A 14,701-nucleotide genomic window follows, 5' to 3' on the forward strand; every position below is an offset into this window, starting at 1 on the left:
AAGACAGAAAGAAACAGTGTGCGCTAATGTAATCATAACAGAAGAATGCTGGAGTAAGGCTTCTAAATGTTAACTGTCAAAACATAAAAGTGGCTAAATTTGGATGTACAGTATACAACACTTACTTCTTCCAAGGCAGTCCATTTTCAAGGCGTGCATTCCCAACTGGATTTTTTAAGATGACCACCCCGAATATACCTAGGGTTCATGAGATGGCAGAAGTTAAACAAGGCCAGGCCTGGTGATTAGTGCTTGGATGGGAGACCAAAGGGAGTACCAGAGATCTCCAATATATATCTCAAATATATCTCCACATGAGGCTAATACAGTAAAAGAAATACTGCCTAAACCCTGGAGAGCCACTCCTGCTGGTTAGAGCTGACACTACTGAAATAGAAGGACCGACTCAGTATAAGGCAGCATCCTGTGTTTCTAAAGGGCCCCCAGTTTTTAGAGCAGCAACTTTCACTATATCACATTCTCCAACATTTCACAGATGTAAACCAGGACATATGTGGCCAAGCAACATGAGAATGCAGTCAAGCCACCAGAAGAAAAACACATAAGCTGAGAACAAAGGGGGAAATCGGAAGAGGAGAGAGAAATTGAGACATTTTTAAAATAGCTGGAAAAGTGGGATGACAGAAGATTAACTGAGACTGTCCCTAACAAATTGTGGTAGTTGGAAAGTACACTGCTCCCTCGGGTTACGAAATTAATTCGTTCCGCGGCCGCTTTCGTAACCCGAAAAGCCTTCGTAAGCCGAAATGCCATAGGCGCTAATGGGGAAAAGCCGCGATTCTGTGTGAAATAGCGCCGAAAAGCACCAAAAAAATTTTCGTAACCCGAAAAAACATTCGTAACCCGGAACAATTATTTCCAATGGGATTTTTTCGTATCCCGGAAATTTCGTAACCTGGGTATTTCGTATCCCGAGGTACCACTGTATACTACATATCAACTCTGACCTTGTCTTGCTATAAACTGTCAAGCTCACATAGTATGATGATTGCTGCAGGAAAGGACCAATTCAATTACACTGAAAGCCTAGCAAAATCTTGGAATGTACTCTATTCACCAGACATTTCCAAAGATGTAACAATATGCTTGATTTATTGTCCCCTCCCTGATTAGCCATGGGGGATACTATTGTAGGGGCTATAGTCAACCCAGGGCATTTTCCCAAAAAGTTTCTTTCTCCTTTTTTACCCATGTGCTTCCAACAATTAATGCAGCATGTTCAGCGGTAGCCAGACAAGTACCATGATGCAGATACATATGTGTTACTCAACAGTCATTTGCATATGCATTGATTGTACTAGAGAAAGGCTGCTTCCAGGCACATCTCACTTTTTGGATCAAGTTGAAAGAGTAAGTGTTTACATGTATGTATGTATCAGAGGAAGGGAACTGATATGGGCCATGTTTGGCCCTCAATCTCAGTGTATGGCCAAGAATCCCCTTAGGCATCTCTTACATCTTCCAGCTTAGACTGCAGCCTCCCCGTCATAGGCAAGCCACTGCCACTGTAAGGAAAAAGAGGAGAGACTGGCAAGCTCAACTACAGACTGTGGCAGCTAGAACCACACAGCATCCCTTTGAACAATGCTCTAAGCACTGTGCTCTATAGTTTCATTGTTATGCTTTTGCATATGAATGACTGCCTCATGTTCTTACTCACTGCTGAGCTGTGAATTCAGAGAAAACAGACTATACACTATAACCTTCCAAATAGATCATGGAATATACAGTAAATATATAGTTAAAATATACTGTTTATGAAGTATACATAAATGTGTGACTACACGATGATGATGATAATAATAATAATAATAATAATAATTTGTTTTATTTATATACCGCTATTCCAAAGATCATAGCGGTGAACAGCAAGTAAGCTAATTAGCAAGTAAGCTAATTTGCCCCCAACAGTCTGGGTACTCATTTTAGCAACCTCGGAAGGATGCAAGCCTGAGTCGAGCTTGGGCCCTTTTGCTGGTCTTGAACTCGCAACCTTGTGGTTTTGAGTGAATGGCTGCAGTACAGGCATTTAACCACTGCGCCACCATAATCAAAACAAATTATATTTAAAAATGACTATGTATTAGTGTCAGAAGAAAAAGAATATGCAGTTCAAATATGGTTATTCAAATTATTAACATAAGATAATTGATTCCACAATCCTAACAGTTATTAACAAATACAATCATGCAAAGAGACCAGATAATAATATACAAAAAGCTCAGGATACAATAATGGCATAAATGATACAAACTACTCAGATAGGATGATGACAGTAGACATCCGTTTCTGTGATATTAAACAAGACTGTCTTAGTCAGCTTGTATTCTTCAATTATTTTATTATATTTACATTCCGAAGGTTATAGTATTTAGTCTGTCAGAGGAGTGAGTGCTGCACCCAGCAGAAAGAGAGAGGAAATACAAATGAAGAGGACTGACAAAAACAGCCCAAACATTTTAGAATTACAGGTATTTTACAGATTAGAAGCTGATCTCACACAACACAAGTGAATTCATTTTATTTATCCGGACATATTCAGTCCAATCCACCACTGGCACATACCCTACTCCCCTGGGCAGATTTCTCATGAAATCTGTGCAGGATATTTCCTGAGATATGCAGTCAATAAATTTGGGTTTATATTATGCTTCTTCTTTCCAAATAATCATTTGCAGGGTCTTTATTTTTCAAGCTTACCATCCTGAGCATGTCTGAGTGGCCAGATTTCAGAAGCTAATATTATCAACCCCACCATCAAACTGAGTTGTCCCTTCAATAGGATTTTCTGGACAGAACTGTGGAACTATTCAAAAGACATATCTTGATCTGAAACCTTGTATCAGAAACCTACTGACTAATTGCTATATGTACTTCCAAATTTCCACCTTCCATCCTAAATACCACGAAGTCCATTTTCATTTGCTAAGCTCTAAGATACAACCATAGACTGAGGCTGTGGATGTGTATTGTATCCACACTACAGAATTGATGCAGTTTAATATCATTTTAAATGTCAAGGCACCATCCTATAGACTCCTGGAATGTGTAGTTTGTTGTAGCACCAGGGGTCTTTGACAGAGAAGATTAACTATCTCACAAAATTACAGATCCCACAATGCCATAGCATTGAGACATGGCAGTTAAAGTGGTGTCAAACGGCATTCATTCTGTAGTGTAGATGCAGCCAAAGACTCACCCTAATACTGGTGAACTTTGATCAGGCATTTCTCAGACTACAATATCTAGTCAACAAAGTTTAAAAAAATAAAAATAAACTGATTAACAAAGCCAGACTGATAACCAGTCTTACTACAAGACAGATCCCAGGAAAGAAGACAAAGGCGGGATACAAACCGCCGCTTTGCGGCGGTCCCCCGCCGGCGCCATTTGCTCTGCGTGGGAGCTGCAGCAGCCAAACCGCGCGGCTCCCGCGCGGAGCAAAAAAGAAGCTCCATTTCGGAGCTTCCTTCCACAGCGCACTGATGATGTCACGAGGCGCCGCTGGCGCATTCGCGACATCATAGGCGCCGCGACACATCTGGACGCCATGTGGAAGGGGCGCCGCCATCTTGTATGTATTGTATATGTACTAGGGTTAGGGGGGTGTGGAAGCACCGCCCCTTCCTAACCCTAGTACGTATACAATACGTACTATATGGCGGTTTGTATCCCGCCCAAGATTACTGGTTGCAGCTATCATCATTTCACATGTAAAAGTATCATTAGTAATCAACAGTTCATCCTGCACATCCATTCCTCACAAGGTTGGGAGACCTATACTTGCACCAAAAATGTCCCTAATCTAGAAACGGCTGCTCATCAGCAACAGCCCATCATGTAACAGAGACACAGATACAGGAACCAGACCTTATGACAAACTCAGATACCACCACACTGTCCCTGTATCTTCTCTTACAGCATTGTTACATGACCTAATAACATCATTCATGCTTGCTCATCTTGCAGAATGATGTAAGCCTTCCTCTCCAAGCAATGTCCATGTGGCATTCTACGCCTTTATACAAAAAATTGAATTGCCCAGATTTTGGCAGTAAAAATAGCAGTGTTATGATAGCAGGGGATGGTTGAACCACACAGGCTTTTATGTCACTGATCTTAAAATGCCTGTTCTTGAAAAAATATACTTCAGAGACATACTGCAAAAAACAAACAAACAAACAAACAAACAAACAAATCCAAGCACCTGAACTGTAACACAAAGTATTCAATTCTATCTCCTATAGCTAAAATAAGGACAACTCTTTTTGAAGAACATGTGTTCATCAGCTCAACAATGCAAGGGTGTCTATGGCCTCATACAGACAGGCCAAAAATAAAGCTGCTTCGGGTCACTTTGGAGGTATCCTGTTTAAATGATGCATGCACTCAAAGGCGAGATACAAACCGCTGCTTTGCGGCGGTCCCCCGCCGGCGCCATTTGCTCCGCACGGGAGCCGCAGCAGCCAAACCGCGCGGCTCCCGCGCGGAGCAAAAAAGAAGCTCCATTTTGGAGCTTCTTTCCACGGCGCACTGATGACGTCGCAAAGCGCCGCTGGCGCATTTGCGACATCATAGGTGCTGTGACACGTCTGGACGCTATGTGTCCAGTACGTAAAGATGGCGGCGCCCATGTGGAAGGGGTGCCGCCATCTTGTACGTATTGTATACGTACTAGGGTTAGGGGGGTGCGGAAGCACCGCCCCTTCCTAACCCTAGTACGTATACAATACGTACTATATGGCGGTTTGTATCCTGCCCAAGAGTCCACAAGCTGCACCAAAGCCACATTCCAGTCCTTAGCACTGCAGCATGGCTTTGGCATGGCTTCCGGATTCTTAGGACACATGCATCATTTTAATAGCATATCTCCAAAGAGACCCGAAGCAGTTTTGTTTTGGCCTGTCTGTACAGGCCCTGTGTTACCACCAGCAACTGCTCCATGAATGGCCACCATTAATACAATCATCACTGCCTGGACTTTCAGGATGTCATTTCCTGTGACCTCACGGTTTACAGTCCCCACAACCATACCCACATATACTTGCAACTCAGCACTTCCTTCATCTTATGATGTGGAGTATAATCCAAGACGGGGGAAATGTGGCCTGTGTACTGCATGCAGTCACAAGCCTCACCGTCGCAGCTTCCAATGTCCCTCTGGACATGCCCAGAACCCATCAAAAATTAAATTTGGGGGGTTGATATTGAGGATGGAGTTTTCTTCCCAAAATGAAACAAAATTCACCACAACTGCTACTTTAAGGTACAATGGGCCCTTGGTATCTAGGACTCACTGTGGATACCAAAATCTGTGGATGCTCAAGTCCTATAAAATACAATAGTGTAGTAAAATGATTTCCTTTTCATAAAATGGCAAAATCAAGACTTGTGTTTTGGATTTTATTCATTTTATTTTATTGAAATATGTTCAAACTGTGGATTATTGACTCCATGGAGAAAGAATCTGTAAATATGGAGGGCTGGCTGTGCCTTAATTACTGTCCCAGAAACCCCCAACACCTTTAAAAAAAACCAAAAAGTCACCAGAAATTTCACAGTGTTACTTCTGGCACTCCTAGATACACAGGCATGGCCTGTAGGGGGACACAAAAGCAAAAACTGGTTCCTACAGCTTCCTACTCCTGCAGTAATCCATGCCTGAATAAATCTGATAGTTTGTAATGTGCCACAAGGTATTGTGTTGCATTGCTGCAACAAATTTACAAAGCTACTCATCTGGAAACTGATGTATCTGATGTATCCTCAGTCTTTGGATACAAAGTCTGTGTCCCATTTTTTTTAGCCATCAAACATGAATCCTCAGGTAGCACAGGAAAGGTGAACACAGCTTGTGTGATTTTTTAAATCCTTCTATCTTCTTTATGCGCTTCCAAACAAAGATCAATCCTTCCCTATTCTTGCTACATCTACCTGCATTTCAAAAAAGCAGGTGCCTTGTGGCTAACATTCAGCACCTCAGACGTGTAATTTGCATTGAGATATTCACACCTGTATACTGAAGTCTCGTTAAAAATCAACCCTGCAGTAATAAAACATGCCAAAGTTGCAAATTAACTACAACCTATGTGAGCATATTTGTAGAAAGCAAAAGGACTCCTTTCCCTCACATGATACACAGTTTGAATCTGCACCTGACTTTAAGGGCAATGTGTCGGCATGGGCTTGTTTTCCATTTGATGACAATTTTTACTGAAAGTCACAACAGGAAACACAAATGGCAAGCTAGGCTTGGATCAAAGAAAAATAAAGCATATGGTGAATGTCCTGAAACCTGTTTCCATAGCCTTGGGAAAACTTCATAAGCATCACTATTGTTTTGCTGATACTGGTGAACTTTAGAGACAGTGAAGAAAGTAAATACTCCCTGCCAGACAATGGATGATTTAAGCCAGACAGCTATCAGTGCTGAACAGTGTACAGCTATTTCACCTTTTCCTCCTCGGTGTTTTCGTTGTGGTAACAAATTGGAAGAAGCACAAGGACAATACAAAAAGATTACAAAAAGAGCACAATTACAAAAAAAGATTTTTAAAAGTACAATATCAGGAGCCCCTTAATGCTACACAATTATAGTGCTATGATTCTACTTTGACTGCTATGGCAACATCTTATGTTGGGATTTGCAATTTGGGGTGATTATTTAGAATTCCCAGCCAGAGAGCTCTTAGTGTCTCCCCACTAAGCCCCTGGATTCCATAGGAAATAACCATGGGAATTAAAATGGAAACACGTGGCCGCATTTCATAGTGTAAAAGGGCCCTAGGAACCTTCCTTCCATCACCAGCCCATTAAATTTGCATGCATGAGATGTAGGTCCAAAACACACTGCAGAAAAAATCCAATTTGAGACTGCTTTAACTGCACTGGCTGAGTGCTAGAGAATCCTGGGAATTGTAGTTTATTCTGGTACCAGACCTCTCAGAGAATGCTAAAATAGCTCACAAAATTACAGTTCCCTGGATTCCCTAGCATTGAGCCAGTGCAGTTAAAGTAGTCTCAAACTGGATTATTCCTGCCGTGTGTTTTAGACCACAGAGATCTTTCACACTACTCGATTATAGCACTATGATTCCACTTCAACTGTGATGGTTGCATCCCATGGAATCCTGGGATTTGGATTTTAGAGATGTGTTTTAGGGATGTGTTCTAGTGCCTCACCAAACCACCAGTCCCAGGATTCCACAGGAAGTATACAGCCATCACAGTTAAAATGGAATCATAATATCAAGTAATGTAAAAAGGCTTCTGGTAACTGCACAGTTAAAAGGACATTACCTCACAAGGTTCTGAAAATGGAATTAAAGTGTAATGGCTGGGTCTGTTTCCACTTATTATCACACAACATTGTTTCTCTTCTGTATATGTCCTGTCATCTGAGCTTTAGTGTGGCACTACTTTTCATTAATGGAGAATACCCATGAATCGATATCACTGTTTTTCCATGATTGCCTATAAATGAATGGTCATTGCTGCTGCAGTCCCAACATTTCAGAAATCACACAGTCCAAACCGGGCATAACTGCAACAGCACACTTTCTCTCCCTCTCCTGTCACTATGTTTCCAGTATAGAGATGAAGAAAGAAGCTCTTCATGTGGGGATGAGGAAAAAAAGGAGAGGAGGGCAATGTCAACATATACTGTGTGAAAAAAATGAGACTATAATCATTTGCTACCAAGGCAGGACTGCCATGCTATTAACAGGGAAGTGCAGAAAGAAGTGTTTTAATACTGCTATTTTCACATGAATATGAATCGTGAAAATAAAGTGCTAAAGCACCTTCCTGCAGTAATGTCCAAAGTAATAACATTTCAGAAAATACCCCAAGTTAAACTACAGCTATTGAAGAAACAAATGGCTCATCACTACTGGCCATTCCATGGGGGCATTAACTGAAAGAGAGATGAGATCAGACTCAAAATCATTTGACCAGCCCAGCTGAAAAGACTACAAGCCACAAGATTCCATAGGAAATAACCATAAAAATTAAAGTGGAAACATATGGCCACATATCATGGTATAAAAGGGCCCTAGGAACCTTCCTTCCATCACCAACTCATTTCATATGCATGCATGAGATATAGGTCCAAAACACACTGCAGAAAAAATCCAGTTTGAGACCGCTTTAACTGCTCTGGCTGAATGCTAAAGAATCCTGGAAATTATAATTTATTGTGGCACCAGAGCTATTTCCATTTTTCTCCCTGTCCTTATTTCTTTCTTTTTACATTGCTTCAGTCCTCTGCAAAGAAAGGCTACCTTTTAAAATTTGGGAGCCTTTTTGTTTGAGAAACGGGGTAAAAATACTTTTGAAAATAAATCAGTCAACTGCAGCTGAATTTCTTGTCCATATTCTCAAATGTCCAGAACCCATGATGCTGCTTCACTGCTAGAGCAGAGGAATTAACTATGGCAGTTTACAGACCACCCCTTTGGGGTGGCCTGTACCCGCCCCTTTCCACAGCGGCAGCCCTGAGGCCCCGATCCACCGCTTTTCCAGGCAGTGCGGAAGTGGCAAAAGGCCACTTCCCCAGCAGCCTGGAAAGGGGTATCCTTGGGGCTTCAAGCCCCAAGGACACCCCGACACAGCAGGGAAAGGGAGAAAAGGGCTGTTCGGCCCCTTTCTCCTTTGTGTCGCTGGCACAGCCGTGTAAATGCTGCGCCAGTGACACAAACCCAGGAAGGAGCTCCGTTTCCAGCACCGTGGAAAGGACGCCACAAGCGCCCTTCCATGGCACCAGGATGTCACATTTGGAGGCAGCGCGGCCGTGACGTCCTAATGGCGGAGCCCATGTAGAATGGGTGCAGCCATTTTGTACGTACCCTGTATATACTAGAGTTGGGGGCGTCTGAAAGAGATGCCCCCAGGCAACCCTAGTACGTACAGAGTACATACTATAACGCCCATCTGTAAAGGGCCTATGACACAAATCAAAAGTCACATATCACTCATGCAAAATATAATTATATTTCAGAACTAGGAATAAAGCAAACAACTAATAAGTTATGTATGCTGACATGATGTTGATGATAATCACACTACTAAGTTTGTGATGATTATAGAAGGATCCACTAGAGACTAGTCAGGTAAAAATACCCCTTCTCCAGATTTGGAAATAGTTGGTGCATGTGCGTGTGTGTTTCCTATTTAGATAGTAAAGTAAAACTAAAAATAAATTCTTAATTGCAAAAATATTCTAGTGCTCCTATTCTAATATGTAGCCCAGGAAAATCTTACACACACACATCCACTCCACTGTATTTACAAAGCTCTTTCACCATCTGTGCTGTTGGAGTAATTCAGTGGAGAGTATGGGGCAAGGGATTACTAGAAGAAGTGGCATGGGAACAATAGCAGAGGTAACCTTTTGTTTCACAATTACTTTGCCACACATAGATTATTTTTTTTTCACTCACAAGCAGTAGGCCTAATAAATTATCACTTCTAAGTGCTTGGCAAATTTATTTTTCTATTATTTTCTTATGGGTGCCTTCTCTCCCTACCCCTGAAGGGATTGGGCCATTTCAGAACTGAGAAACTGAAAACTATCAACCAATAATACAATGTCAACTTGAATATGATGGTTTACAATAAACAGGTTTTGACAGATCCCGCCCCAGAGGAATACAATTTGAAGCCTGAAAAGTGGGAGGAAATTAAAGAATGAACAGCGAAGAACATCATCCAGTTGTTTTGATCACATGTACTTTGAATTAAGTTACAAATAGACATTGGAACCAGAGATACAGAATTTTTCCTCTGATTAGCTTCTTCCATACAGGAATGCGCTCCTGAAACTGATGGAAGCATCAAAATGAGAGATCCCTTCAACACATTAGCAGTATATGAGAAAGTAGAGGTGTCTTATCCAACAGAAATGCATATAAACTCATCAGAGACATATAAAAACACAGCAAAGTCAGCCACAAGACTGCATCTGATAACACTAAACACTGTAATATCAACTGCCCCCAATAAAATATTAGGAAGGAATGTTTTTAGACCAGCAGTGACAGTGGAACCAAGGCAAGCCAAAGAAGAAATTATCAGTCACTAGAAAGACCTGGATTTATGACCATTGCAGTTAGGCACCACTTAACTGCCATGGCTCAAGCTAGGGTTTTAGGCATTTCTAGTTTTGTGAGATATTTACTTTCTCTGTCGAGAGCTCGGGTGCCACTACAAATCCCGGGAGTCCATATTATGGACCAAGACAGTTAAAGAAGTGTCAAACTGCATTAATTCTGCAGCATGGCAGCAATCTATACTACACCCATGGAGCACTCACCCTCATTCATCATCACCTCTAGAGACAACTGGGCGCCTTACAAGTTAAAATTGTACAATCCCAAATCCCCGTATCCCACCCTCCCAAATAACAATTAAACAATTCACAATTTAAAAAAACATACCTTAAATAAACAAATCAAATGGTGGGTATAGCCTACCACATGTTGTAAGGATGAGCTGGAAATACTCTGCAAATTAACATGCAATATAAACTAAAGAATAACTATGCAACTGGTAGAGGGTGAACTGTCTCCTTCTGCTTGCCCATTTTACAGCAAAACAGTCTCCCACACCCTTCCAGGCACATCTCTACTTGAATTCAGCATTTCACAAGACTGAAGCTACACCTGTATAACCACTTACCTGAAGCCAGCCTCAATGAATCCAACAAACCTTACTTCTAGATAGGCATATGCAAGGTTATGCTGAGCATGTACAAAACAAGTCCAACACTCCATTTTTATTTTTTGCCTGAACATAAACTCTAAATCCTCCTAGAAGCATCCTTGGTTGTTGTTTTTTTTCAGCAGATAAGGAAACAGATAATGCATCCTTCTTTGCATACCCATTTTAATCTCCTCTGCCTGAGATGCCCTTCAAAAAAATGCTCTAAAATAATTTCATTTCCGCGCTTTTAAAATAGCATGTTGTCACCCTAAAGTTCCACCACTAAAATAACCCCTTCACATTCTGCGGCGTAATGAGCGTACAGGATCCTTGCTCCAACACAGAGTCATTTGCTGATTATGAGTAACAAACCCATTTGTCCTCTGAAGGGTTATTTGACTTGGCAATGCTAAGCAGGGACACCACCGACAGAAGGTCATTTTAACCTTTGCTTCCTGCCGAGCAGCATTGAATAACACAGAGAACATCTGCACAGCAGCCTGGAGTCCACAACCCACCTCAGGGGTTTATCTAGTTGTCAAACTTACAACAACCCGGAAGTACAACATTGTTCCTCTATGTTGCGAAATTCCCTCTGAATCATGGACAGCTTTTCTCCATAGGGTTGGCTTCCCTTTCTATGTGCAATAGCAGATCTATCACCTCAAATCACTAGAGGCACTAATGTCCCACTTCTTTCTGCTGAAAACTGTGCACATGTATGGGGCAGGAGGGAGGAAAGAAATGTAATGTTGTGGTGTGTGTGAGGATGTACAAGAGCACACACCTAATCACAACCTGTAATTTTGCAGCAAATAAGCATTCATGCTCACTTTCCACCACACAAAGTGCTATCCTGCAAAAACAAGATTACACTTAACCTCCCAGTGGCTGCTGGCTCAACCCAGAGGGCAAGGATGCTCTGACCTGACAAATCCTGCCAGATGCCCCAACCGCACAAGACCCCCCAAAACATTCTCATCCGGCTCCCAGGCCCTGAGGCCTTCCTCACTGGGCTCCCTGCCGCAGCACCCTAAAACCCCTCTGAAGCTTGGAAGGAGATTGAGGGACACCCAAGGAGAAAGGGAAGAGAAGGAAGAGGGAATAGGGGAAGGCAAGAGGAGGAGGAAGGAAGATAGGGGAAGGGAAGAGAAGGGAGGAAGAGGAAGAAAAGAGAGGAGGGAGAGGAGGAGGAAGGGGGAAGGAGAAAGTAAGAGGAAAAGGTGGAAAATAAAGGGAAAGGGTGGAAAAGGGTAGGGAGAAGGAGTGCGATTTTGAGTGCGCTACAGCTTTTCTGCGGTGGTGGGGCAGTTATCGTTTCATTTATCTTTCTCTTTTCCCCACTCCCTCTTCCCCCCCTCTGTCCTTCTTCGTTCGGATTTCTATCGTCTATCCTCTCCCCTTCCGGCTTTCGCTTCTTCCTTCCTTTTCCTTCTTTCTTCTTCCTCGTCTTCTCCCCCACGTCTTTACTTTTCTTTTTTTCGAAGGCCCCCTTGTTTGTTCTCTCCCACCCACTGTACTCCCAATCTGGCCACCCTTAAAACTGTGTCCGCTTCCCATATTGGCTTGATAGCTTGCTCCTATCTTAGGGCTCTTCTGTCTGCGGGGCCCTCCTTGTATTTTCTCCCTTCACCATCCCCCCCTCTCTCTTTCCTCAACCGTCTTTCCCCTCCTGCGTTCTCTCCTCCCCCCTCCCTACTCCTTCACACCGCCCCTGCGGCTCTGCCTGACTGCGCCTACTCCGTCGCCCCCTCAGTTGGCCCCGCAAAATGGCTTCAGCTTCGTCTGGGGTGTTGGTGTTCCCATCCGGAAGACGCCCCAAGAGCCGACCCCCCAACCCAGTCCCTCCCTTCCCCTCCCTCCCCTCCCAAGGCAAGGAGCGAAGAGCATCCTGCTGCAACACAATGGGGTCTCCCCTCCCCCCACCCCCAGGGAAGGGAGGGAAGAGGCGGGCGGGGCGGGGTCGGAAGTGGGGAGGGCGTGTGGGGGCGGTCTTTCCTCACTTCTCCCTCCAGGGGGGGATAGGACTATAATGATTATAAACGAGGACCTAGACTAATGTATTATATTTAGACGTGGTGACCCTCCTTGTCCGTCGTGCTGGGAGGGAGGCCATGCTGATCAGGCCAGCTCCCTTCTGTCTCTCTTTGGGAGGGGCGGGGGCAACAAAGCAAAAACATCCCCTCCCCCCCCCCACAAGCCCTCCCCCCCCAGCGACTCCCTCAAGCACCTCACCCACAGCGAAATCCCTCCCCCCACCCGAGGGCAAATCCCTCCAGAAATCCTAAGAATAAAAAATAAAAAAAAATAAGATCCCTCCCCCCAGCGGCTGCGGGGGCTGCAGACCAACAAGCTGGAAAGGGGAGGAAGATGCTGGGGAGGAGGAGGAGGAAAAGAGCCGCCTGAAAGAGGAAGGCGAGCGGAAGGGCGAGTAGGCAGGGAAGGAGGCGAGGGAGAGAAGGCTCCTTGAGGGGGGAGAGGGCGGGAGGCGGAAGCGGAGGGTAGGCGCGCCTTCCCTCTCCTCAGCCTTCCGCCTTCCCTCTCCTCGCCTTTCCTTTCCTTTCAAGACAGAGTTCTCAGTTTCCCTTTTGGTCTGTCGAGTTCTTTTCTTTTTTATTTAGTAGTTCGTCGTTAAGGTAGGTTAGTCCCCTTTTGTGCGGGGATGAGTCCCCTTTTCCCTTTTCTTTTTTGCGGGGGTGCGGGGTTGGCGGGGGTTTGCGGGGGGGGGGGTTGCGTGGTTGCCGGTGTCCTTTTCAGGAGATTCTTCCAGGGAGTAAGGAGGGCCCTCAGAGATCCCCAAAAAAAACCCAGCCAAAGCGCTGCATCCCTCCCCCATCCCCCTTCCCCGCATCCTCCCATCCCTAATAATCCCTCCTCCCCTCCTCCCTGACCAACCCTACTCCGAATCCCTTCCCTGGCATCCCTAAAACACTACCCCAAACCTAAACCACCGACCCCGCGCCGACCAGAAACCTAACTACCTCCCTACCTACCCCTACAAATGAGAAACCAACCTACTACTAAACAATAACGTCCCTAAAAATCCTCCCGATCCCTATTCGCCCCCCCCCTCCCTAAACCCTCCCTACTACCCCAACCTCCCTCTACGCTTCTTCAGCCATACCTCCCTACATACCACCAAAACCCTACCCCAACCCTTCCCGACCAATTCCCCCCCTACCTACATCCCTTACCTAAACAACCCTAAACCTAAAATCCCTACTACCTAATCCCAATCTAATTCCCCTGACTCCCTAAATCTTAGATCCAATCCCTAAATTCCCTCATCCCGCATCCCACCTAATACCATCCCCCCTACCTCCCGCCCCTATACCATCCCTCTACCTTCCCACCCTCTCGCCCTATCCCTAGATCCCCTACCAATCCCCTACCATCATCCCCCTATAGAACCTAACCGATCTGCAATCCCACGGCTGCCCCCTAACCCTATAGTCCCCGCCTCCTTCCACTCCTCCCTATTAACCTCAAATAAAAACCCCCCCATCCCTACCAACCAATCCCGCCTCCTACTCCTGACCTCCCTTCCCCTCCTCCTCCTCCTCCTGACCTCCCCCTCCTCCTGTCCTCTCCTCCTCCTCCTCCGGGCCTGCCTGCCAGGGACTGATCAGCTGCTGCTGGACCCACGCAGGGAAGCTGAGAGGAGGAGATCTCTTTGGGGGGGGATGAGCTGGAGCAAACCATTCTTAAACCGGGGGGGTCTCAGTGCAGTGGCTTCCTCTCAGGGAGGAGCCTCATGGCCTTTCTGGAGGCCTCCCCTCCTGCTGCGGGAATGGGAGCTCCCATGTCCTCTGAGAAAAGCCCACAGACTGTGGGAAGCCAGGGGCTGGGCATGCCCCTGTGTCCCTTGAAAAGGCTGAAGGCATGGGGAGGTGGGGGAGGCCAGGAGCACAAAGGACAGGCCCCAGGTTTGCTTTTGAATTAAATTGGGTTTTTCCATTAATAATAAATAATATATAAA

At 44.7% G+C, this 14,701-nt stretch overlaps 1 protein-coding gene across 7 annotated transcripts in view; it reads right to left on the reverse strand.

The window, feature by feature from the left end:
- Positions 1 to 14,701, reverse strand: part of TTLL7 (tubulin tyrosine ligase like 7) — a 104,891-nt gene that overhangs the window by 79,006 nt on the left and 11,184 nt on the right. For 3 of the 7 annotated variants that reach the window (XM_042463365.1, XM_042463362.1, XM_042463367.1), the window contains exon 1: positions 126 to 534. The exons of 2 other annotated variants lie outside the window; for them this stretch is intronic. In XM_042463365.1, the coding sequence (XP_042319299.1) occupies positions 126 to 159 (34 nt within the window). In that variant the 5' untranslated portion in view covers positions 160 to 534. Of the gene's footprint in view, positions 1 to 125; positions 537 to 14,701 lie in introns of those variants that run through there. 2 more of the 7 variants (XM_042463369.1, XM_042463363.1) reach the window with 2 other exon arrangements.

This window comes from Sceloporus undulatus, chromosome 4 (genome assembly GCF_019175285.1).
Source record: "Sceloporus undulatus isolate JIND9_A2432 ecotype Alabama chromosome 4, SceUnd_v1.1, whole genome shotgun sequence".
NCBI classification, from domain to species: Eukaryota; Metazoa; Chordata; class Lepidosauria; order Squamata; family Phrynosomatidae; genus Sceloporus; species Sceloporus undulatus.